Source organism: Cavia porcellus, unplaced genomic scaffold (genome assembly GCF_034190915.1).
Source record: "Cavia porcellus strain 051 isolate PalLab524CR breed Dunkin Hartley unplaced genomic scaffold, mCavPor4.1 scaffold_25, whole genome shotgun sequence".
In the NCBI taxonomy this organism is placed as follows: domain Eukaryota; kingdom Metazoa; phylum Chordata; class Mammalia; order Rodentia; family Caviidae; genus Cavia; species Cavia porcellus.
Genome location: NW_026947508.1, coordinates 26,318,710 through 26,345,067, shown reverse-complemented (window position 1 = coordinate 26,345,067; position 26,358 = coordinate 26,318,710). Strand labels below are relative to the sequence as shown.

General features: G+C 40.6%; 1 protein-coding gene across 9 annotated transcripts in view; it reads left to right on the top strand.

Moving 5' to 3' along the window:
- Csmd2 (CUB and Sushi multiple domains 2) overlaps positions 1-26,358 on the top strand; it is a 566,560-nt gene that overhangs the window by 53,114 nt on the left and 487,088 nt on the right. For all 9 annotated transcript variants that reach the window (XM_063236033.1, XM_063236032.1, XM_063236031.1 and 6 more), the window contains exon 2: positions 11,591-11,807. In XM_063236033.1, coding sequence (XP_063092103.1) covers positions 11,591-11,807 — 217 coding nt within the window. The remainder of the gene's footprint in view (positions 1-11,590; positions 11,808-26,358) is intronic.

Sequence of the window (26,358 nt, the reverse complement as noted above, 5' to 3'; positions counted from 1 at the left end):
CCATACACAGCTTTTGTGCTTCAGAGTACAGTATTTACTAGGTCTGTTGCTACATCTTTAATGCATTGATAAAGAAATACCTATATTATTGTTGGAACATTTTTTTCAAAATATTTTGAAAACTGTATTTTAGCATAATTGGTTTCTTTTGCAGTTCCATGTATTTTTTTCTACATCAAAAGTAAAGAACCTTTGGCCTGCAAATCCCCTGAAATGAGTGAAAAAAGTAGAAGGTTAGGTTCCTAAGTGTATTATTCCAGGGAGGCGTATTTCTAACTTCTATCAGGAATTCCAAGATGGCTAAGAATTAAACCTGAGGTTAGTGACTGGGGTTGGTTCACCCCATCCTACTCTGGGGATCATTTGGCAATGTCTGGAGAGATTTTTGGTTGTTACAACTGAGAGGTACTACTGCCATCCAATGGGTAGAGGACAAGGACTCTGCTGCACATGTTCTGTGCACAGGATAGCACCTTACAGCAAAGCATGATCCCTGCTTAAAGGTCGGTGGTGCTGAGGCTTAGAAGTTGGAGCAACAAGAGAGGGCAGTGGAGAGTAGGTTCTTGGTCATGAATAGAATCTCTCCAATTGTTAAGACTTCTAAGAAACCAAATCGGTATACTAGTTGGTTAGAAATAACTGATAATCCTGTCCTTCGATGCCTGCTGCCCATCCTCAGTGTACATGACTTATACCTCTGGGATCACAGAGAGCAGAGGGCCCTGGAGCAGCCCTGGATCTGAGCTCAGTAGGATGTGTGACCCCATGCAATAACATCAGAGTCCCACCATTACCCAGCTCTCTTCTGGGAATCTGCTTGTTCCAGGTAATATACTAGGTGATGAGTGTCATATTTTCCTTTGATTTAGCCTTGATCTTTATCACTCAGGAGAGTGACATTAAACTCCAGCCCTTCCCTGATGGGGCCCCAGGGCAGGATGGATGTACACAGTGTGCCTTTCACAAGATTCTCCTTTATGGTGGCAGATAGACTAATGCCTGAGTGTACATCTGGTGACCCTCTTACAGGAGACTTGTTTACAGTGACAGATGCCCTTATTTCTCTTGTCAGACCTGATCTAGTTTATTTTCACCAAGACAGCCACTCTCAAGGTGAGCCCTAGCCAGGAGGAGAGTTTGTTTCAGCCAGGAGAGAGACATACACAGGATGCAGCTCCATCAAATAGTTGAAATAACGGAAGCAGATTTTATTGTTTTCAGATCTCTGGGAGAGAAGACAGAAGACTTGTAAGGCCAGTGGAGAGGAGGCCCTCTGGAACAGACACTCACCATGGTAGGGGCAGGAAAGACAGAGAGATGAACCTATGAGTTGAGGCCTTTTTGGGTGTACAGAAAATTATTTAAGCAGATTTCCCACTGCAAATTCTAAGTGGTAGATTTCTAACAAGCAAGCATAAGTTCCAGAAGATCACACTGACTGAGAGTCATTGTGGCATGTCTGGTTCTGTGGTTTGGGATCAGTGAAGCTGTATCAGGCTGTATCTTGCTGTCCCACTGGGAATGGTCACCATTGTGCATGAGTCACACTGAGGAATCTGGAGGCGATGGAGAACTGGAGACTGCATTAAGGATGACAGAAGCCCTCTTCCGGTGTAAGAAAGTCAAACTTGTGTTCCAAGTGAATGCTAAGGCAGCATAAGATGGTACAATGCATGATCCTGGGGATTGATCCATTGGTTGAATGGCTGGAATGTGGTGTCTGTCTCCATCGAATTCACATCTGAGTGAAAACAGTCATTAAACAGTGTAACAAATGTGCCCCAGGAGCCAGTGGAGACACACAGGTACCGTGACACAACAGAGTGTGTGTAGGGAAAGAATTTTACTTTGTGCAGCAGTTGGGAAGTTCTCTCCAGAGCAGTGAAATTTACCTTGTGGTTTAAAGGATGAGGGCAAGAGTGGAAGATAAGGAAGGATGCTTCAATACAAATAACACATTTGAAGACCCAGAGTGGGCAGCAACAAGGAGCACAGAAGGATCCAATGGGAAGCTGACTGTCACTGGAGTGTCCTTTAGGTGGAGGTGGTAGGAAGTGAAGCCTGGGATAAGGGCAGGGCCGGCCAGTGGAAAGGTCTGTGCACTATATTTGAGATTTGGAGCTTTATCAAGAGAAACCATTGAATGGGATTAAGCAAGAATGGTATATCATCTTTGTTTATTTGAAAGAAGAGGTCTGGAATTTGGTGGATGGCTACTGTCCTGGGGAGAGAGACAGGGAGTGGGAGGGAGAGAGGAACAAAGGGATGGGAGAAGGAAAGAGAGAGACAGAGAGACAGAGAGACAGAGAGAGAAAGAGAGAGAGAGACAGAGAGAGACAGAGAGAGAGAGAGGGAGAGATAGAGATCTGACAGACTAGAGAAGCCCTCCAAGGTGGTGTTGTATGAGCTTAATCTGGCACAAAGAGTTAGACGTTAGATTCACTGGTGTAGACTGCAGAAAATGGCTGCCAGGCAGAGGCCAAGTAGTGTAAAGACCTGCAAGGACCTATAGTGTTAGCAGATGATGAACTAGTTGATGTGATGGAAGTATGTGATGTGCAGGGGAGAGGAACTAAGTTGAGGTTCATTGCCAGCATCCCTCACAACTGAGTGAGTGAGGGTTCCTCTTCTAAAGGATTATGGCAGAGGCCTGTGATTCTGCCTGACCCTGGACCCTCCCATCTGCAGACGAGATGTCCTGCAGGAGGCATGCATAGAGATGGGCCAAAGGCCAGTTCTAGACTTGAGATGTCCAGTGGCATTCCATGTGGCAGGTGTGACACCTTCAGTGGGCATGATGACTTATCCAGCATCTACAGATCTCCTCAGGCAGTTTCATTAATTGCACAGCTTTGACCAATCCATATCTCCAGTGCAGATTGCACTCCCAAATACCAGTGTGTAGCCTAATTGCCTTCTGGCCATCTTCGTCTGCATGTCCCACTGGCATCTCCAACTAAATTTGTTTAAAATTGACCTTATCAGTCAATAAATATTTGTAGAATTGAATTGAATTTTCCTGCCAAACTTCTCAAAAGAGCTATCTCTTAGAAATTATCATTATTTGTAGACAACATGATTGTGTACCTAAAACACCCAAGGGAATCAACTGAGAAATCTTTAGAATTAATAAGAGTTCAAAAATGTGGTTGGATGTGAGATGAATATATAAAAATCAATAGGCTTTCTGTATATCTGTAATAACAATATAAGATGAAAAATAACAGGGAAAATGTAATTCAGTCAAGCAACAAAATGTACATTAAATATCTAGGAATAACGTTAACAAGACTTGACTGAGACTTATGTAAAGAAAAGTACAAATCTTTGCTAAAAGATTAGCTGGTATTTATTGATCATTTATGGTATACTAGATACTGTTCTGCAGTTTAGCAGATGTTACTACCTTAATCTGTACAGCCATTCCACAAGTGGATGCTAATTTTAGAGATGTCAAAGATAAAGTTTAGAGTTTAAATAACTAGCCCATAACATATTAAGTGGAAAATTTGAAATTTGGACTCAAAGCTTTTGCTTCTAAAACCTGTATTTTTAACCTTTTCACTAAGCCTTCCTAAATAACCCATAAATATACAAACAAATGAAGTTGGTGGGTGTTGTCTGAATATTATAAGATTAATTCATTTTATTCAACCATTCATTCAAAATATGTTATCAAGTGTCTACTAAAGACAAGTATTGAGCTCAGTGGGGAGAAAACTACATGAATAAAATGTCAAGGATTCTGCTGAAGCCAGTCTCAGTCAGGTGTCCTTATGTCACCAATGCTAAAGGCAGTGATATTCATAGTGAAGAGTGATGAGGAATGGGAGAATACTTGAGATTGTCTTGAGGATTCTAAGAAGGCTTTCAGGAGGCGGTAATGAGTCTTTAAGTACCTGGAGTTAGCTGGATGAAGTAATAAACCCTGTCAAGAGCTGGGTGGGCAATTAACATGCATTCATTCATTCAACTTGCTCCTCTTCTGTGAGGCTCTCCTAAGTGCCAGGTGCAGGTGTGGGGAGAAAGAGCAGAGAGAAGACGCAGGGGTGGGAGTGAGGCAGGAAGTATCAGAAAGATACAGGTCACAGGTGCTTGTCCTGTGAATAAAGATGGAGCAGGAGCTTGGCGCAGTGGTCTGAATGGAGGAGGCTGGGTTTATTCAGGGTGATCTCTGAGGAAGGCGCTTGCCTCAGAACCAGAACGGAGATTGAGTGGGTCATGGTCCTTTCTGCACTGAAGGACCAGCAGATGCCAGGATCTTAAAGTGGGCATGTGATGGGCTTAGGAAACATCCAGGAGGCAGAGTGGTTGGATCTAGTAGGGAAGGATTGGAGATAAATGCAGAAGCAGTGAGCGCCAGCTCACTTAGGGCCACGGGGCTATGGTGAGAACTTTGGCTTTTTCACTGAATGATATGAAAAGCCAAGTAGTTAGTGGAGAGATGAATTTTAAAAAATGTAAACAAAGGGAGAACACTACAAGAAAAAGAGATAAATATGGTGGCCTAGAAAAGCTGAATAATTTAACCTACAGGCAGAATCTAAACAAAACAAGAAGCACACAGATAAGTAGGAGACAATATTGACAACAAATACAGCAGATTAAAAACCCTGATTCTCTAAAGGTTTAGTGTAAATTGACAAGAAAACAGCGAGACATTACAGAAAATTTGAGTACAGAAAATTTAGAGACTTCTGCAGGTCAAACATAATAAAACTGAAAGGCTGAAAAACTACAAATATATACATTTATAAATCTGTACAATAAGAAAAAATAAATACCACAATGAAACATGATTTCATCAGGTAGTTCCCAAAGGAAAAATTAAAATTTTAAGGAAAGCTGAAAAGTTGTGGAGTCTGATTCATAAAGAAATGCTAAGCAAGCATGGTGGTACACACCTATAGTCCCAGATACTCAGGAGGCTGAAGCAGTGTAACTCCATCTAAAGGCCCTGGGGTTCAATCCTTAGTATTGCTGTACTCCCCCAAGTCCTAACTAAAAGATAATAGCATTTTTGTATCTATTAAGAAGACAAAAAAATCTCAAAAAGATAACCTACTGTGTTGCAAAGGTGTCTCAAGATACATGTTCTCAGACACGGTTGTTGAGAATTCATTGGTACAGATTTTCTAGTAAGTATTTTTTGGTGACCCACAGCCACAGCTTCAGAGATGATCACACCCATAAGCCAGCACTTTTGGAAGTCTTCTCAGGGAAGCTGTCCAGAAACAAATGAATGAAAACAGCCCAGCGTTCAGTTTTCTGGGATTGATCTTGAGCCTTGGCCTTGGTCTTGGCCTTATTTGGTAGCTACATCTGAGCAGAAGCCAAAGGCATGAGAGCAGGTAAAACCTGGCTCCTGACAGGATTCATGGTTAAGGTCACTTGTAGCATTTCCTTGGATGGGGCAGAATGTCAGTGAGTAGAACATAAGGATGGATAGGTATTTTCTTGGATGAAATGGACATTTCATAGGCATGAAAGAACAACTGGCCACTGTAGCAGTGGCTCCCACTCCATCTGTATTTCAGTTTGGAGTTGCTAGCCTGGAATTATATAACTTTCTCAACTCACTGACATTCATTTGATTCAGAGAAACTTCTAAATGAGTCAGTGCCAGCCCTTTCTAACCACCCCCAACAGTGTCTACCACAGAAATCAGCCAGCCTGTTCTGGACAGTACCCCACCAGGAAGCAAAGTTGGCTGTGGTTACTGCACAAGTGAACATTCATTCTGGGACTGTGGCCACGGAAAAGCATTTTCTACTGCACTGACCAGCATCCTGTCACCGGACCTCTCTAAGGGTCCAGGTCTTATTTATAATAGAAGAAAATTATTCACATGTTTTACAATAGACAAATGGTTGAATAAATTCAAGTATAACCCGAACATTGGAATGGTGTGCATCCATTTAAAATGCTATTTGTGAACAGATTCAGTGTCTTGGGGAAAACTCATGTTATAATGTTTACTGAATTGTTACAAAAGAAAACCAAGAAATGGCAAGAATAGCCATCAACAGAGGAGTCGCTGGACAAATTGAGATACATCCATGCCAAGAATATTACACATTTATATATAAAAAATAAGTTAGATCTGTGTCTACTGACCTGGAAGTTGTCCCCAACGTATTGTTAACTGAGAAAGCAAGTTGCAGAGAAATGAGCTCAACTACAACTTCATTTTAAAAACAAAATAATAAAAACTCATCCAGAATGTGTCCATATGTTTGCGTGAGAGGTGCAGATAGAGGACCCATGCCTGGTTGCTGACTTCCATAACTTTGGGTTGGATGGAGGGGAGAAAAGCTGGAAATAAATTTTGCTTCTCTTTCTCATCCTCACTCTGTAGTACTTGGGATTGAATGCTGTGCCTTGTATATGCTAAACAAACGTTTTACCACAAAGCTACATCCCCAGTCCTTCAAATTTTATTTGAGCCACCATTGTGTACCAAACTACAAGGTTGGTCTTGAACTTGTGGTCCTCCTACCTCAGTCTCCTGAAGAGCTAGAATTATAGGTCTGTGTCACTGCACCTGGTTCTACATTTGTATTTATACCTGTGTTGCATACATGCATTGCCATGTCTATTGTAATTGCACGTTGCCTTTTGCAGTTTAAGAATAAAAAGACTGAATGATAATTTTCTGCAAGAAGACTGTCCCAAATTATATGTGCAGTGTTATCTCAATAATGTAAATACTCATGGAAAAATCTAGCAAAACATGAAAATATTAACAACAGTTGCCTCTGGAAAGAAAGCGAGATTATGATCAGTTTCCTCTTTTTAAATCTTGCGTGTATTTTCCAAATTTTCTGCCAGTACCACATATGTTTTAAAACACAGTGGCCTTGCACCTTCTCACTAGACAATCCTGCCTCCACCTTTTACAACCTGGCCTCTTTTCACCCTTAAATCTGCCCAGTGCTGTGGCTGAAATTGATACATCCACTGAGCAAATACTGGCATTGAGTTTGTGGTAGCTGAGGCGGCTGAGGCAGCTGTCTGGGGTGCTGGGGTTGGAGGATGTTGATGTTAATGATTGTCCATGACATGAATGAGGGTGGCCTTCAAGCTGCAGATCCAGTGGGGTCTGACCTGCAGAATCCCTCTGTGTACTCTGTTGATAAAACTGTCCATGGGTGGATTTACTTTTGTCTAGTCTGTGATCACAGGCTCTAATCTGGAGGAATAAATGAATGGATGACACGGTACAATGTACCTTTACCAGTAAAGGCAAGATCAGGGAAGCTCACCTGGGACCTTTGGAAAGTGGTGGAGATAAAAACTTTATTTTATGTTATTGTGGTTGGGCCATTTTTCTAGTTTCCTGAACACTTATGTCTTCTTTTGTGAACTAACTCTTTCAAACCCTGTCCAATTTTTCAGTGATAGTGCTTGTTCACTTTCTTATTATTAGTAATAGCTCTTTTGATTGTAAGGATTTACTTTTCTACCTAACATTTTTATATGTCCTTTGATTTTGTTTCTAGTTTTGACATACATATACTTTTTATATAACAATCTTGTAGTATCTTTCAGGTTTTTCTGCCACAGATAATTATTGACTTGGTTCTTTTTCTAATTATTTTGTGACTTAAACATTTAACTCAACTCCATCTGGAATTTATTTTGGTATATGGCATAATTTGAGGTGATAACTGCATTCTATGTTTAAACAGTTTTAGGTTGACCTTGAAAAATCTTTCTTATTGATATTTTTATATTGTCTTCTACATATTTCAGTTTTCCCATGTATTGGGGTTATATTGCAATGTCATTTCACCATTTATACCTACACGATTTTTGTGTGTCATTTATGATGCTGTAGCTTTTGTATCCTGTAGGATGACTAATAAATTTACTACCTTTATTTTAAAAAATGCATTATCTGCAATAATGTTTTTCTAGTTCAACCTAGGTATCATTTTACCAGATTTAAAACAGGTCATTGGGCTTTTGATCAGAATTTCATTAAGCTTATAAATTAACTTTTCAATAAATTTTCAAGAGGTTAATATTAGAAATTAACCTTTCAATAGTTAGTCTTTCCACTCAAAATTACTGTGTCTAATTATTAAAAAAAAAGTTTAATCCTTCTGTGAAAGTTTTTTTTATTTTTGGTCTTTTTCATTTTCATCGGTACCAGGGATCGAACTCACGACTGCCTCCTTGCAAGGCAGGTGCTTATGCCGCTGAGCTAAACCTCCAGCCCCTGTAAAAGTTATTTTCACATAATGCTTGCACATTTTGTACTGTTTATTTCTACATATTATATGTGTTTTGTAGTTACTGGAAACCAGAACTTTATTTTTATATTTTAATCTGTTGCTTTCATATAGGTACATTATGGATTTTTTTATTATTTTGCAACTGTCTACTAAAATTTCTAATTAGTGCTAATAGTTTTCTAATTGATTCTCCTGGGCTTCCTAGGTGTAGTAATACATTATCTTCATACACCTGCATATAAATCTGTGCTTTCATTTCCTCCTTTTCCATTTCTTTTTTTGGTGTGTGTTACATGGGTTAGCTTTTCCAATACGGCATGAAATCCTAGGTACTATGTCTGTCTTGTTCTTGATCCTAATAAGACATTTCACCACAGTATGATGTAGGGTATTGTTTAAAATAATGGATGCTTTACCATGGGCAGGAAATATTTTTTTAGTTCTGAAAGCTCATTTTAATCAGAGTTACATGTCTAATTTTGTTAAATGCCTTGTTAGAATTTATTCAAAAACCCTTAACTTTTTCTTCCGTGAATGGGATACTTTGTATTAAGAGATTTCTGAATGTTAAAGTCATTTTAGAGATTAAGTGCCTTTGTCAGTTAATCTCTAAAGTGGCTTTAAAAATATTAGCATTGAGTCAATTTATCAGCATCATGGTACAGGAAAAAAGGACTGCATGTGTTTAAATCGTATCTGTTGGGCCTCATTCCTTGTTTCTCTTTGCCTTCATTCTGCATCTGTAAACTGGAAATGACATTAATAGTATTATATCACTGTTGTATTGAAGAAGCCAGTATAGGAAAGATTCTTAGAAGACTGTTTAGCCAAACACTAAACAAATGCAAGGGCTATATTAAATGATTAAGAATTTACCATGTGTTTGATGGGTCAAGTCAAAGATGGTAAATCTCATATATGATCTTTCCTTTCATGGAGTTTATGGTCTGGTGAGAAGATGCTTATAAAACCATCATGGAAACTTGCTTCTGTGATAAGTGCTACCAAAGAGAGATTAATATGGCATGGAAGAATATAATGGGGGCCCTGGGCTAGCCAGGGAAGGACACTAGACTGATACCCAAAGATGAGCGTGTCAAGAAGAGAGGGAAGCCAGATGGCATATGTCTGTCATCCCAGAATTTAAGATACTGAAGTACGAGGATTGCTGTGAGTTTGAGGCCAGCCTGGGCTAGACAGTGAATTCAAGACCAGTGTGGACTACATAGTGAGAATAAGTTTCAAAACAAAAAATAGGGAATAACGTTCTAGGCACAGGGAAGAACACATCTAAAAAGTCCTGCAGTTATAAAGTGAAAGTGTGGTGGGGGCAAATGACCAAGGAGGATGAAAAGCTGGCAGGTATGAGGCTGAAGGTCATAAAGGATCAGATGAGGTAGAGACTCAAGTAGACCTGAAATGTTTTTTCCTTAATGAAGATCAGTGAGGAGCCTTTGCAGCAGATGTGGGTGGGGGTGACTTAATCTGATTCTTGTTTTGAAAAGACCCCCCCCCACCCAGTTACAGAGTGAAGACTGATTGTCCAGGACCAGAGTAAATGTGACTGGCCAGCTGAAAAGAGTTTGTTGTGGAGAGGTGGGAATGAGGTGAAGACAGAATGACAACCAGGGATTGTGGACCAAAGAAATGTGTTGGTTCCAGGGGATCTTATTTAGACAACGAGATGGAAGCTCCATTCCATTCCCTAAGAGAGGAAATATTAAAAGAGGACAGGGATTGGGGGATTTGGGTAGTCATAGGCCTGTGCATCCCAAAGATATCAGGCCTGAAGTGGAGGGTGCCATCTAGCCAGGACTGTGCATTTTTGCAGCATCAATACATGTATGAGAGTCTAGACTAGAGAGAGGAGGGGAGGTCCCAGCATGGAACCTGAGAGGAGAGGGAGAAGGAGCAGTGGGCAACAGAAGAAAGTAGTGTGGGTAGGAGGCTCAGGGTGTGGCTGTTCAAAGTGTGATCCCAAGCAACTGAGTCATCATAGAACCAGGAAGCTGGGGAGAAAAGTGGTCCTCCAGCCCCTCCCACGTGCTGTTCTTCAGATTCTCCTTTTTTGATGCGCATGTATCCAAGTTCTGAGATGCTCTGGTTTACAAGGAGGAAAGTGGGGAGAAAGGGAGGAAGAGGGAAGAGGGGAGAAGGGAGGGAGGCAGGGAGGGAGAGAGAGAGAGAGAGAGAGAGAGAGAGAGAGAGAGAGAGAGAGAGAGAGAGAGAGAGAGAGAATGAGCATCAGTTAAGATGAGGACAGGCCTATCAGTGACCTCCTTAGGTCTGTTCCAATGGTTGCAAGGGCCAGATGGCAGAACTGACAAAGTTGGTGGGTGGATGGGAAATAAGGACATGGAGAGAGAAAGTGTAGACAGATTGTGTTTTCTGTACAGTAAATCTGATTGTGGAAGGAGAGACAAAGCTGAGGGAGATGCAGAATGGAGAGCGGGACTGTTTTCTAACAATCTTGAGCTCATTTCAGATGGGAAGGTTGTGTAGAGAGGCAACCACAGAACATATGAGTGAGTGTAATGGTTGATATATTGTGTTAATTTGCGAAGTCTACAAGCTTAACTAACTAACTTAGCAGTACTACATTCTAGGGTGTAGACGACATGCTCTTACTGCTCTAGGATGTTCACTGTGTCAAATAGAGAAGTTTAGATGTTTAGCTAAGTGACTCAGCAGGAGATCAGGGTCCTCACTTTGTAAACGTCCTGAGCCTGTGCAAGAGGAGGGTGTGGAGTTGGTGTGAGTGCTTTACCCACCAGAGGGCAGATAGCCTGCATACCATATAAAGGAGGAAAAGAGGCTTACTTCTCCGCTTTTCACTCTTCTGCCACCTTGAACACTTGCCCCTCTGCCATGCCACCCTGCCTTGGAGCCAACAGGTTCTTCTATGGACAGAATGAGGAGAGGAGAGTTGAGAAGGCTGGAAAATTCTCATTGATGACTTCTATTTTCCATGGAGGGTAGGAGGGAGCACATGAGCTGAGAGTAAGAAGGCCATGAACAGGGGAAGGGGTTAAAAACAGTCATCCTATTGCTGAATGTTGTCATGTGTGAGTTCAGCCTAGTTTTTGTTGCTTCTTAGTTTAAACTCTTTTAATCTTTGGTTTTCTACCTCCTAGAGTTGGTCTGAGGCTTGAAAGAAACAAATAGTTCAACAACTGGTCACAGGCCATGCTTGTCACCTATGTTTCTTCCCTCTGTGCCAAGCACAGGACTGGCTTGCAGGAAGCACCTGAAAAAGTGGGTCAAAGACTATTGAGCACCTTGCTGCTCTCTCTCCAGAAGCTACTGGAGTTCTTCTGACCACTCTGAACTACTCTGTTTGTCTTTTTCAGGCCAGAACTGCACATTCCAATTGCAAGGTCCCAATGGAACAGTGGAAAGCCCAGGGTTCCCATATGGCTACCCCAATTATGCCAACTGCACATGGACCATCACTGCGGAGGACCAGCACAGGATCCAGCTTGTATTCCAGTCCTTTGCCCTGGAAGAGGACTTTGATGTCCTATCAGTGTTTGATGGCCCACCACAACCAGAGAACCTGCGAACAAGGTACCACCCTCCCTACCTTCCCCAAAGCACACCCCTCGGCCAAGCTTCCCAAAGAGAGGACCTCACTCACCTCCGACCTTTGTTTCTATGAGGCTCCCCTGCAAATTCTCTGCTTTCTTTATGTTCTTAGTTCTTTTCCCCTGTTTCCAAATATCCAATAGGGAGGATTGATTATTAGGACATTTGGGAAAACAAACAGAGAAATGCAAGTCTTTATATTGAAGCTGATTTTACATGCAGAGGTATATGCATGTGTTGGCAAGTATTTTACATACAACTATATTCATTTCCCCTGTTGCATATAAACACATATTTGGTTGACAGTTGTTAGCGATAGGAGTATACTTTGCATCATATGTCTGAGACCTTGTATTCTTTGTTGGGATTTGTGTTGCAGATTTGGAAGATTTGCTGAAAGAGGAGAAAATTGGATGAAAGGGAAATGGCTTTTTTGAACTCAGGACCTACCTCTCAGGGTGTGGCATTTATACATGAGGAAGTAGCCAGGGTAGCAAGGTTTTTACCTCTGCAGGAAGGGCAGAGTTTTTGGGTGAAGGCAAAGGCTTCAGTGTCTGGAGCTTGCTATGCTCTGTTAGAAGCATTGGCCTTGTCCTGCCAGCCAGGCTTTTGGCTCTTCAGGAAGCCAAAGGGCTATTGGCATACTAACCAAGCTCTGGGGATTCCCAGGAACTAATTGCTTTTCTAAGGACTGAGTGCATTAATAAGCCTTCCCAAACAAGTGCTTAATCTCCAAGGTTTGTTTAAGGCACATCTGAGTCCCTGGCTTCTGGAGTTCTAGAGCTGGGTCACACTACACTGATAGGACAGACCCCCAACCTTCTTTCCTGCCCCTTCTTTCCCTTTCAAGGGAAGTGCAGGGTGAATCTGGAAAGCCTGCAGTAAAAGTAGTTTCTAGCAGCCTGGACAGCTCCTATCCATCTTCCCTGTTTTATCAATAAAACTTTGCTAGAGGAATTAGACTCCTCTTCATGCATTCATTCTACAAATGCCTCCCAAGCACCCACTATGTCTTGATGCTAACCTGAGTACTGGGGGCATGACCATAGAACAAAGCCGGTGCCTTTGTGAGTTTACGTGCTAATGGGGAAACAGCCATGGAAATATCTGACACATTTGAGACCATGAAGACAGTGTTCATCAAGGGTGCAAGAATGATGGAAGGGTGCTGGTTTTATAGCGTGGTCGTGGAAGGCCTTTTAAAGGGGTTCACGCTTGAGCAGATACTTGATTTGTGGAGGCGTCGTGTTGCATACTGTGAGGATAAATGGAGGTAGTTCCAGGCTGCAAGTGTAGGAAAGGTAAGTCCTTGGGAGAGTGATCTTACCCATCCTAGGAAAGCTAGCCATATTTTAGGGGGAGGCTCTGGTATTGCACTATCATTGTGTTATCCCTGCTTGAGCTCCTCACCTTGTCCCTTTGTGGTCTGCGCATTTCAATTCATCTCAGAAGTAGCCAAGGTCGTGTAAGGTCAGTCATGGGGAAGAACTGCAGGAGCCCATTGCCTCTTACCACTCCTGGAGCCAAAGGAATTCACACTCTGAGGGTCCCTGACAGAAAGAGCCCAGATAGGCAGTATAAGACTGGAATGCATGTCCTTGGAGGCATTGGAGGCTTTTCTTGAGGGTGTGGACTCTTGGATCTTTGTGATTTTCTTTTTCATGTTGTATGGTTATTGGCTTATGCAGGTTTTCCTTTTGTCTGTGTTTGTCTAGGAAATCACTCACTGTATTGGTACTGTCAAGTGTGGGAGCCTGTGACGTACCTGTCTATGTTTGAAGTATCTGGGTTGCTGCTCCCTTCTTCACTGGTTCCTGGCCCCTGTGTTTTCTTTCCTTGTGCTCAATTGTTCTTGCCAGAACTTTGCGTATTTTATTGGCCTTTTTAAAGTTCCAGGGCTAGGGCCATCAATTTTATTCTTCCTCCATTATCTAACCTATTGATTTCTGCTTTTATCTGTATCCATTCTTTTCTCCTACTTACCTTAGGCTGATGTTGCTCTTTTGCTGATTTCATGAATTGAATTAGTTCCATTATTTCTTGTTTGATATTAAAAACATTAAGAGGCATTTTTCCCTAAGTACGACTGTGAACATATCCCATAAATTTTGATGGGTAGTTGTTATTTCAGAAAGAATTTCTAATTGCAGTTTTGTTCTTTTCTTTGACTCTAGGGATTTTTTTCCTCACATTTTCCAGTAACATTTGTTTATACTTAAAAAATTATTATCTAGTTTCTTTGCATTTATGATCAGGTTATGATTTCTACTTTGGAAAATTTGTTGATTTTTTTCTCCTTTATATAAGATTATTTTTGTAAATGTTTTATTAGTATTGAAAAAGAATAAGATATTCATTCTGTGGTCAAAGGGTGAAAATGTATGTTATTAATGTGAAGTATTCCCAATTGCTTATTATCTAATTTACATTTGTTAAAATAAGCATTATTGTCCCTGTATGTTCACTGTTTTATCAATTTCACCTTTCATTTCTAAGATTTAACTTTAGATATTTTGATGCCATGTCAGCATATAAATGTTTTTGAACATTTAATCTTCACAGAAAAATTAATATTTTCCCAATGTAAAAATTATCCCTCAATGATTTTTGCCACAAGCTCAGTGTGCTACTTTTTTTCTTTTAGGCTTACATTTATTAGGTTCAATTTTGCTAATTCTTTTATTTAATGTTTATCAATGATATTGTTTTAGGAGTAGCACCTAGTGCTACATATAATTGAATTTTTTTTAACAGACAAATCTTAATCTTATTTTTCAGCAGTAAAGTTTAGTCTGCTTTCTCTTCTTTTTTGGTGATACCTGGTATGTTTGCTCTTCTACATATGATATGTAATGCCTTCTTTTTTTACTTTTTTCTTTTCTTTTATCAGTACCGGGGATTGAACTCACGACCACCTGCTTGCAAGGCAGGTGCTTATGCCGCTGAGCTAAATCCCCAGCCCCAATGCTTCTATTTTTAAACTTCTTCACTGTTACTTCCTTTTCCCTGCCTTTGAGTGCAAATTTTCTTTGTGTTTTCTGTGATTTGTATTCTACTTGCAGTTAAAGTTACTTTTTCTCCTTTTTTGTCTTGTATCTTTTATTAGTATGTGTTTGTAGTACATAATGATTACATTTATTGTGGAGAGTTTGTATATATACATAACACACCTTAATTCTTTTTTGTCCTCTTCCCTTCCATCTCTCCCTTCTCTGTCCAATCCTTCACCTCCTTCCCATTTGAAAAAGTTCTAATTCCATTTTTGCCTTTCTGGTTTTTTTTTAAACTAATCCCTTTTCCCTTCCTTCCCTCCCCATCCATATCTTGTTCTCCTTCCCATTTGAAAAACATCTCCCTACTTCCTATCATCCTTATCTTGCTTTTTATTTATATTTTGTGATTATTACAGCAACCATGTGATATTTACACTTGTGCGTCTGATTTAATTCACTTAATATTATAGTCTCGAGGTGCATCGATTTACTTACAAATGCCTCATTTAGTAATACTGCATGTCGTATAACTATCACATTTGCTTTATCCATTCATCTGTTGATGGGCATATAGGTTGTTTCCAAGATTTAGCTATTGTGAATTGTGCTGCTATAAAGATAAGCATACTTATATCACTGTAATATGATGACTTTAACTCTTTTCAGAAGATTCCTACAGGTAGAATATCTGGGTCAAAAGGAATTTCTAGTTTTCATCACTTGAAGAATCTCCATATGATTTCCATAGTGGTTGTACTGGTTTACATTCTCATCAACAGTGTAGAAGGGTTTCTGTTTCCTGCCAGCCTCACCGGCACTGATTATTATTTGATTTCTTGTTGATTACCACTCTTTCTCGAGTATGATGGATCTCAGTGTTGTTTTATTTTGCATTTCTGTAATGGCCAGTGATGCTGAACATTTTTAATGTATTTATTGGACATGTTTACTTCCGAGAAGTGTCTGCTTAGGATGCCTGTGTTTTGATTTGGTCTGTTTTGGGGGAGTATACTTTTTTGAGCTCCTTGTATATTTTAAACTGCATTTCTCTGTCAGCATCCTTCTTAGCTAATCTTTTTCTTAACCGAGTCTTACTTGTTCTGTGACTTATAGAAATTTCTTAATGTTTTGTACATGTTTGTAACTGTCTCTTTTTCTGTTTCCAATGTTAATGTAAATATTCCTTCTTTTTGTATTAAGTTTGATCATTTTCATGAGAAATTCAAGGTCAGGTAGAGGGAGTGTTTTAATATGTTGTCTTTGGAAATTTATCTTATAAAGATTTTTATTCTTTTTGATGCCATTGTGAATGTAATTATTTTTTAAAGTTTTATTTTTGGGTTATTCATTGGTAATATATAAAAATGCAGTTGATTTTAATGTGTTGCCTTTGTATTCTGTAACCTAGATGAGTTCATTATTAGTTCAAATAGCTTTGTTTATTTCTGCGAATAAAAGCAGTTTTAGTTCTTATTTTTAGTTTGGATGTCATTTTTCCTTCTGTCCTTCCTCTCTCCCTCCTCCCCCTTTTTCTTTTCTTTTTGCATGATTAACTAGAACTTCTATTATTATATCCAGTAGAAGTGATAATAGAGGAATCCTGGTCTCGTTCTCATTCAAAGAAACAAAATATTTTTCATTATTAAATACGTTAGCTGTGGGGTTTTTGTACATATGTTTCTAATAAAGGATTTTTAGAAAATAATTTGGGCATGACACAGCTTCAGTGTGCATTGGATAGGGGTGAGACAGGCCACCATCAGGCCAGGCAAAGTACAGTGGCAGTCTGGCCAACAACGGTGAGCTCCTATGATGTTATGGGAAAGCCTTGTCCCCGGAGTTAATAATGGGTTTATGGGAAAGGAAGGAATGGAGGATGACTTAACAGTGTCCAGTTTAGAAACAAAAAACAGATCAGATCAACCTACTGTCAATTCCCATTTCTGGTAAAATGCGTTTTACTGCCCTACTGGACATGGTTTTGACTCATCCAGCAGAACGATGTTGTTGCAGTATTTTCCTGTAAGATGGTCGGAAATGAGAGGACAGACCTAGATTTACACCTAGCAAGGCTCTGCGTTTGTTTATTTATTTGTACTTTTATTTTTGTAATACTTGCTATCAAACCTAGGGACTAGGCAAGCACTCTACCACAAAACTACATCTCCAGAACCCTAAGACTCTATGGTTCTTAATGTTATGACCTCATCTTCTGAGCCTCATCTATAAAATGAAGGTGACACTAACCCACCTCCCAGGGTTGTTCTAGGGGAGGCCTTTGACGATGGCCCTTGAGGATGCATCCTTCTTTGCCCTGCTGTGTGTAGGGCCTAGTAAAGCAGCACTGTGCCCTGTCATCAGACTTCTGGGAATTGCAGGCCTGGTAGAAAGACACTGCATAAAGCACTGGGCTCAGGGGCAGTCATTCAACGTTTATGCAATGAATGGAGTGTATATATGTTATAGTACATAAAATGTATTTCTGGTATATTATCTGTATGTATGTGTGTGAATGTAATGGGTGAGTATAATGTGTCATGTGTATGTGTGTATGTTGTGTGTGTGACATCTCAATGCATAATTGATCCTATCATGGTCCTTGCTCCTATTCCTTCCCACACAGACTGAGGCAGAATGTGCAAGAGGCCTGTAGCAGATTTCTTTATGTTCACATCACCTGGGGGGCTTTCTGTACTATTGTCTGAAACTTAAGAGGCACCTGTTTTGTAGTTACTGTTCTCACTGCATTTTTAATGCAGCTCTGTGTTCTCCCCTTCTTTGTCTTATGTAGGTCTGATCTTTTTTGTCTTATGTATGTCTGATCTTCTTTCCCTTATGTATGTCTGATCTTCTTTAGCTTATGTATAGCTGCCGAAGAGTCACTTCCCACCCCTGGAAATCCACCACTCTCTGAAGGCTTTTTCCTGGGTTGTATTGTGAACTTCTTCCTATTAGATTCTGAGTACTGAGGCTGGAGTTGAGCTTTGTTTTGTGTTTTTGTTACGGGAGAGCCACACAAGAAGCCATATGCTGATCTTGCAAGTGTACAGCATGTGATCTAGGAAGCACTGGTAGACCCCTTCACCACCTGTCCTCAGTGTCTTTATCTATAATATGGGTCTATCAAGATCTACTTCACTGGTTGATTGGTAAAGATTAAATTAAATTAAGTAATATCTTTAAACTGTTTTGAATTACAGTAAGATATAAACAAAAGGAATACTTATGTATTTGTAGAAAAGATTAGAAATCATAATTAGGCCAAAGAGACAAAAACCCTGATAATTTTGCCAGTCTTAAGCAGAGCAGTGTAAGGCTGTTCTGCCCCTCAGGGGACATTTGCCAACATTTGGATACGTTTTTGGTTGACCCAACTGTTGGAGTGCTAAGAGCATCCAGCGAGTTGAAGCCAAGGGTGAGGCTGAATGTCCTACAACATACAGGGTGGATATGCACAATAAAGAATTATTTTGCTCCAGAAGGAGAAGTGCTTAGGCTGAGAACCCTGAGATAGATTGATTTAAGGAGTGAAGGCCTTTAGTTTCAGACATACCTGGGGTCTAATTCTCTTGTGTCAGTGACCTTGGGCAAGTGAATCAACCCATCCTAGCCTCAGTGTTTTCCTCTGCAAAATGAGGCATCCTCAGTGATGCTGTATACTGACAACCGCACCTGGCATCGCTGATGAGAGGTGCCAATAGGCTCCCTGTGCACAGCTTGTGCTATATGCAGATGCCATTCATCTCCCAGAACCTTCCTCTCCAGGAGTTCATAGCCATCTCTTTGAAAGCATCTCACATTTCATCTAGTGCTATTCACAAGCAGTAACATCCCTGGGTGCCAGAAGGCAGCGTCTGGCTGCTTGAAATTAAATTTACAATAGAAGCTGATCAGATTCTTCTCATAATGGATCAGGGTGGGAAATGGGGGTAGGAACTAGTCCTGAAGGCTTAAGAGCCTGTAGGAGTTTGGAAATTAGCAAGAAAAGAACAAAGAGCCTTCTAGATAATGCAGTGTCAGCCCTGCCTAGATGAATTACTGAAACAATCCCTGCGTCTCTGCTTTTGCACAATTAGATGGACTTTCTGTGCTGGCAAGCATCCTATTGCATTGCAGTTTAATGTGGAATGAAGTTTTCTAATGGAACATGACCAAACATAATCTGTGGAGACACTGCTAATAAATGGCATCACTGTATATTGTAGGGTTTATAGGGCGCTTGTGATGATTGCGCCAGTTAAGCACAGCTAAGCATCCCTTAATTTAAACATTTGGGTTCAAGTTATGGGAAGCACAACAACTTGTTCCCTCAGTTACTGGCAATACACATTCTGTCACCAGCCTAAGGTGGAATGGTGTTTGAGTCATTTGGAGCTGGTTTCTGATTTCACTCAACCGGCATTAGACACCTGTTTAGATGTTATAAAACTCCTCAAATTTGCCAGATTTACTGTCATCTTATGAATATGTATCACAGCAGAGTCCCCCAAAGGACCTGTGTGATGAATTCCTTAAAAAATGTGCCTTGCACATCAATAAGGTTGTCCTTGGAGGGTCCTTTCCCCTAAGTCCTTTGGGATTGTGCTCATGAGGGTACAAGAGAGGACCCAGGGGATGAAGAAGAAATCTTTGTTTAGGACTGAAACTGAGAGATGATGCTGGAAAGGGACAGAACGAACACACAATGACACTGAATACTTTTTATGTGCCAGTCGCTGTGCAAGACACATTTGTTGATTCATTCATTGTCATTGATTTGACATTTATCAAATGCCTACCAGGAGTGCGAGGTGTTGGAGATACAACAGTTAACAAGATAACTTCTGCCTTCAAAGAACTTACAATATTTGGAGACATTGAGGATGACAATGAGGATGACAATAAATAATAATGAGACCCTGAGGACGCTAAATGCTGTGATGGGGAAGCTGACCTGGACCTGGGGATGGTCTTGAAGAGGCTCATCTGTGTACCAGGGCTGCCTTCCCTCTCAGTGTTTGTTTGCTTATCTCTTACTCATCCTTCACGTCTTAATGAATTGTCATTGGAATCACCTTTCTCCTCCAGCCTAGTCTAACCCTCCTGTGATATCTTTGTAGATTACCATGCATCCACCCTTCCTGTTTTAAGTGCGTGTGTGATTATTTGACTTATGTCCATTGTCCCACAAAACTGTAAACTCTGTTTGCAGGAATCATTTTTTTTTTTACTCTATTTTAGCACTGAGACCTAGCACAGTACTTGAAAAATGGTAGGTGCTCAATACGCATACTCCCTGGAGGAAGAAATCCCTGTTAGAGCATGGAGAGAGAAAGGGAGAGTGTTTCAAACTAAGAATATACTATGTACACAGGTTTCAGCATCAGTGAGAGAAAGGTGATGTGCAAAATGAGAACAAGTTGGCTCACTGGGGCCAGAGTGTTGTGAGGAGGTTGGAGATTAACCAGGGTCAGATTGCTCAGGGACATTTATGCCTTATAGAGAGCTTGATGCATATATAAAAGGAAGTGGCGATGTACCAAAAAGTTTTAAACAAGCTTTATTACTGTTATCTAATAATTCACTCACACACTTATGAAGTGAGTAGTGTTAATTTCCTTTGCAAAAGTTAACTAAACATCTAAGTCTAAGGCCTATAAGCTGCTAAATACCTGAAGGAGGAGTGAATTGTGAGCCCTGAAGGAACTCCACCAGGGAAGCCTGCTTACTGCTCTGGACTCAATGCATGCATTCTATTTTCTTTTCTTTTCTTTCTTTCTTTCTTTTTTTTTTTAAATCAGTACTGGGAATCGATCTCACGACCACACGCTTGCAAGATAGGCACTTATGCTGCTGAGCTAAATCCCTAACCCCTCTATTTTCCTTTTAAAAATCTATCTGATTTATTTTTTTAAAAGTTTCTCTAAAATAGTAACAGTAATAGGTACTCGGTGCTTTAGAAAAGTCAAGGAGTGCAGAAGTGGACAGAAAAAAAGTCCAAGTGACTCCTTTCCCAATCCCTTGTCCCAGTCCTGCTCCCTGGAGGAAACTACTGTTAATAGTTTGGTGGGTGTCTAATTTCTTTTTAAATAAAGATTCATTAAACTGCCCATGAGGCTTATTGGGACATCCATCAGCCCTTTAAAAATTGTTCTGATGAATTAAGTGTAAACTAATTAGAGACATAGATTCAATTACCCTCGACACACACAAGGGCTTAATAATTAATAGGAAGAGGGCTTGAGGCCAAAGGCATTATGGATTTTATCAAACCCCTAACACTGGAAAAGTAAATATGTTTGATTCTCCATAAATGTTGGCAAATTTGCGTCTGGAGACCAACCTGTTGGTGGGAGCTGTGTATTTAACCAGGAAAGAGGTCTGTGATGGATAAGGTAAGGAGCCAGCTGAGAGGGACTGTAGATGCCAACATCAGCCTCGTGTTGCTGGACAGAACCTGCTGGGGAAGAGCAGCTACACATAGTGTGGGTCACTATAATCAACTTTCTTCATGGTCCTTCCTCATGCAAGCTTTGGAGGTGGGCAGAGTCCTTAGTGGTGTCTCCAATGCCAATTATAGACCCAGAGCATCTGGGGAGCAATACTGGGCAAAGGACACATGTGGGACTTCTGGGAGAAACATTCAGTTCATCCCTTAGACTGTGGACTCTGATCTTTTACATGGAATTAAAAGAGGGTCATAGGTTAGAATGCTATAGTATGCAAGATGCTGTATTGATTGTGTTTCTCCTTTTCCTCACAATCTGCCTGGAAGTAAGAATTATTACTTCCATTTTATTGCTAACGAAATGAAAGCTTAACGCTTAAAGCTGCCTGCCTTATGGAATCTTAAGTTTCCAGGTTTGCTTGATACCCAAGTTCACAAGGTCAGCTGATGGGGGTTGGAAAGAGCCGAGGAGAAGGGGCTGCCTGGGTTGGGCTCTGGGAATGAAGTGCAGTGACCCATGAGGGACCATGTGCTCCATCACCTAATGCCAGAGGGTGGGATGGGAAGACATAGTGAGAGGAGGGGTTGGCAGCAGATGATACACAAAGCCAGGTGGGCAGCAGTGTCGGGGTCCTGAGCAATCTCTCTTTTCACAGTGGGACCCTATGGCTCAAGGTCAAAGTCAGAGTTTGTGGTGAAATCTCCCTTGCTCATTTGTCAAGTCTGCTATTCATTGGCAGCCAAAATTTAGGGCCCTGTGGAGTCTGAGGCTCAGGCCAGAAGGCTGTGCTGTTTCCATGCCTCCTCATCATGGGCCCTGCCCACATGTCAGGTTGGTCCAAGATTTGGAATGACCCAGAATGCAATGGTTACCCTTTCTTGCAAGTGACTGTTGATGGGGATTTTATTGAGTACAGTGGACTCTTCTTTATCCTTAACTCTTATTTTCTGAACTTTGGGAGGTAATAGGAATAGTTGTGCAAAGAATCTTGGTGACTCAAGAAAGTTGAGTAGGGGCAGGTTAGCACCTGTAATTAATTCTAGTATTCCCTCTGTTTCTTTGTTAGCAGTAATGGTACCTGAACAGAAATTCTGTCAATTGTTGGGTTCTTCATTCTCTTGGAATTAAATAGAAGGAAAACCAATTCAAATCTTTTAAGGGAACAAAAAGCCAAATCCTTGCTCCATCAGGTGAGTGTGAGCTGCCACAGGATGAGATGTGGTACCAGAAATCAGGTGGGACTACAAGGCCTGAGTTCCATCCCCACCTGGCCACTGGTTTGTAAGTGATCTTCCTGTCCCTTCTCAGGGCCAGGTGTGTTCTCCTGACTTAAAAACTGAGAACTGGCAAGCTTTCTGTAGCTCTGAAATTGTGGATGAGTGATATATGTAAGAGGGGTAAATGTGAGCCTGATCTTTACCTGATCTTCTGGGATTGTTTCTACCCCATTCAGGTACTGCTTTTGGCGCTTTTAGCAGTGCCATTTGTCTTTGGCATAAGAGTTTATTTTCCCATGGCACATTAAGTGGTGTGACAGTGAAGGTGAGCCATCCACTACCAGTCTTACTCACCTCCCCAATGGAACCTTGTCAGTGGGAAGCAGCCGCTTGGCCAGTGATGATATTTCCTAGCCCTCTTGCTTCTAGGTGGGTCCATGTGACTTAGTGGGCTGGAGAGAGTGGGCAGAAGGGACTTGCATGCTTTCCAGGCCTAGCCCAGAGGAGCTTGTCTGCAACCCTCTACTCCACTTCCCTGCAGGTGGAAGAAGCCAGGATATCTCACTGACCCCTTCCCAAGGACTGCTGATTGACCAGGTCTTGCAGTGAGAAATAAGCTTGCGTATGAAGCTAGACCTCAGGATGGCCAGAGTTTGTCCATCACAGCCACCTGTATTTCCTTAGCTGTAACAAGTTCGGAGTTGTGGTATTTAGAAATTTATCCTAGAACCCAGTTAAGCTTCTATTAAGTATGACGGTTTCTCAGGCTTTCCTTGGTATTGATAACCTTAAGCAGTTACACCAGACAGCAGAGTCTGTCAGTTTTCCAGAACTGACACTTGATCTTGTTTGCTTTACAGGAGAGGAAACTCCAAGATAGTCTGGCCTGTGTGCCCAACCATTAGACCATTGGAACATATCGTATAATTTCTCTAAGGAAATTTTTTGTATTCCTGACTATGGATGGCTTCTCTTTAGCACCAAGGTCTAGTCCTTGCTGTAGTCCTTATGCCTCATTCCACTTTTTGAGGGGATGGCACACAATAGGGTGTGGTGGTTTGGATGGATGATTTAAGAGACAGTCTATCTGGATTCAAGTCTAGCTTTGTCTTTTACTAGTGGCATGACTTTGTGAAAGCTGTTTTTATCTGAGCCTCAGTATCTACACCCATAAAGTCTACCTACCTCCTAATTATGAAGATTCAGTTATCCCCCAAGGCCTAACATACATAGGATATTTTGGACACATAGGAAATGCTAATAATAATAACATTATTATTATTATTATTATTATTATTATTTGGGACACATAGGAAATAATAATTTTGGATGCATAGGAAATATTATTATTATTATTATTATTGTCCAATTTAGAGATTGATTTATTTCAGCTACCTCCACTGCCCCACCCCCTTAGCTCAGTGGTCACAGTAGCCTCCTTCCTGGTCTCCCTACTATTACGTCTGTTCCTTCAGTGTGTTTTCATAAGAGCTAGAGGAATCTTTAAATTGTTTATTTTGGGGTTTTTTTGAACTGGGGATCAAACTCATGACCTCATGCTTACGAGGCAAGCACTTGAGCCACTGAGCTAAATCCCCAGCCGTATTTGCATTTTTTTTTTTTTAATAAACCTTTAGCCTAGCATAATGGTGCACACCCATATTCTCAGCTTCTCAGGAAGTTGAGGTAGGAGGATTGTAAATTTGAGGCCAGCCTGGACAATTTGTGAAGACTGTCTCAAAATAAAATTTAAGAGAAGAATGACTGAATATATAAACCAGTGGTAGAGCACTTGCCTAGCACTCATGAGACCCTAGGTTTAACCTCCAGTTACATAAAACAAACACAAAAAGCCACAAGTTTTAATTAAAACAAATAAAAATTGGTTCAGATTTATGGAAAAGTTGTTAAGGTAGTACAGGGAATGTCTGTGTACCCCATTCCCAGCTTCCCCTGTTAACATCTCAGGTTCATATGGAACATTTGCCATACTAGTGAACCAATATTGATATATTATTATCTTTATTCAGATGTTCCAATTTTCACCAAATACCTGTTTCCTGTCCCGAGACCCTATTGAAGATCCCTCATTATATTTTATTGACATTACATCTGTCATGTCTCTTTAAGCTTCTCTTAACTATGACAATTCCTTAGGCTTTCCTTGGTTTTGATGACCTTAATAGTTTTGAGTAATAGTTACTACAAATTGGGTTGAATGTTCTTCAATTAGAATATATTTCTTGAGTAATGTATCTGGAAGGAAGACCACATTTCCACCTCATCATGCCAAGGGTATATATTATCAACATGCCTTATAACTGGTGATTTTGACCTTGATCACCTAGTTGAGGTAGTGTTTGTCAGATTTCTCCACTGCAGAGTTGCTCCTCAGTCCCAACACTGGGCTCTTTAGAAGAAGCACCATGCGCTGCCTCACTAAGGAAGAGAGCAGTTATGCTTCATCTCTGAGGTCAGAGTCTCCGCAAAGATTATTTGTAATTTTTCTGCCTGAGAGATTTATCTATTCTCCTCTATTTATTAATTTATTCACTCATTTATTAATATCAATGTGTACTCATGAATTTTTATCTCATCCTTTGAATTGTAATCTGACACTAAACTTCATTTATTCCATTGCTAACATGGTTAGAAGCCATTTTAATTGGCTCCTTTTTCTTTCAGTATTCATGTCATTATCATTTTTGTTGTCGATACTGCTGCTGCTGGACACTTGGTTTTTTCTGGCATTCCAATATGCTCCAGATTTGTCTCATACATTTCCTGCCCCCCGTCCTAGAATCAGCCCTTTCTTCTAGGGGCTTTCATTTCTTTTTTTAAAGAATGAAATTGGAAATCAAGGTATACATGCCAGATGTGCTTGTTGCTATTAGGATGTCAGTGCATCTAGGTCTTCTCCTGTGACAAAGCAGGAAAATATGTGTGAACACATGAATATGGACATATACAAATATTTTTGTATGTATCCATCTGTACTTATATTAAACTAAGTATGAATTTTTTTGAATCTTTGACTGTAATCCAATACCACATGGGTCTTTCCAGCCTTTATCCTTCTTTGTCTGTAAACTTCCACTCCACCAATAAGAAAACTGACCACCATCATCAGCCAGTCATGTAGTTGCTCCTGTGAAATACACATGTATAATTGTTACAAACTATTAGCCCACATTCCTATGAAACCCTGAGTTTGATCAACCAAGTTCAGTTCTTATGTGCAGTTCCATTTGCCCCTATTCCTACACACTAGCAGTCCTGTGCCAGTCTGTGGCTTGCTAGAACCTGGGCTGCACAGTAGGAGGTGAGTGTGGGTTATCAAGCACAGCTTTGTCTGTGTTTACAGCTGCTCCCCATTGCTCGAATTGCTGCCTGAGCTCTGCTTTCTGTCAGACCAGCAGTGGCACTAGGTTCTCGTAGGAATGAAAACCCCACCGTGATCTGCATGCATAGGGATCTGGGTTGTATGCTCCTTATAAGAATATCTAATGTAATAATAATAATAGAAATCAAGTGCACAATAAATGTAATGTTCCTGAATCATCCTGAAACCACTTCACCGTTACCCTGGCCATGGAAAAATTGTTTTCCATGAAACTAGTCCAAATGTCAAAATGTTGAGAACAGCTACTATAATCTCTGCAGATTTCCAAAGTCACTTGACACCTTCTGCCCACTGCGCTTACATCAGTGAAAATGTTTCACATTGTGTCACAGATAGGTTCTTTGCCACAGTCTGTATTCCGTTCTGAGATCCCAATACCTCTTTAAAGATTTTTTTAAATTCACATACATATTCACTGTTTGTACTGTAAAGTCTCATAAGTTTTGAATGGTTTTCATAAACTATACATTGGTTACCATCTAGTGTACTGAG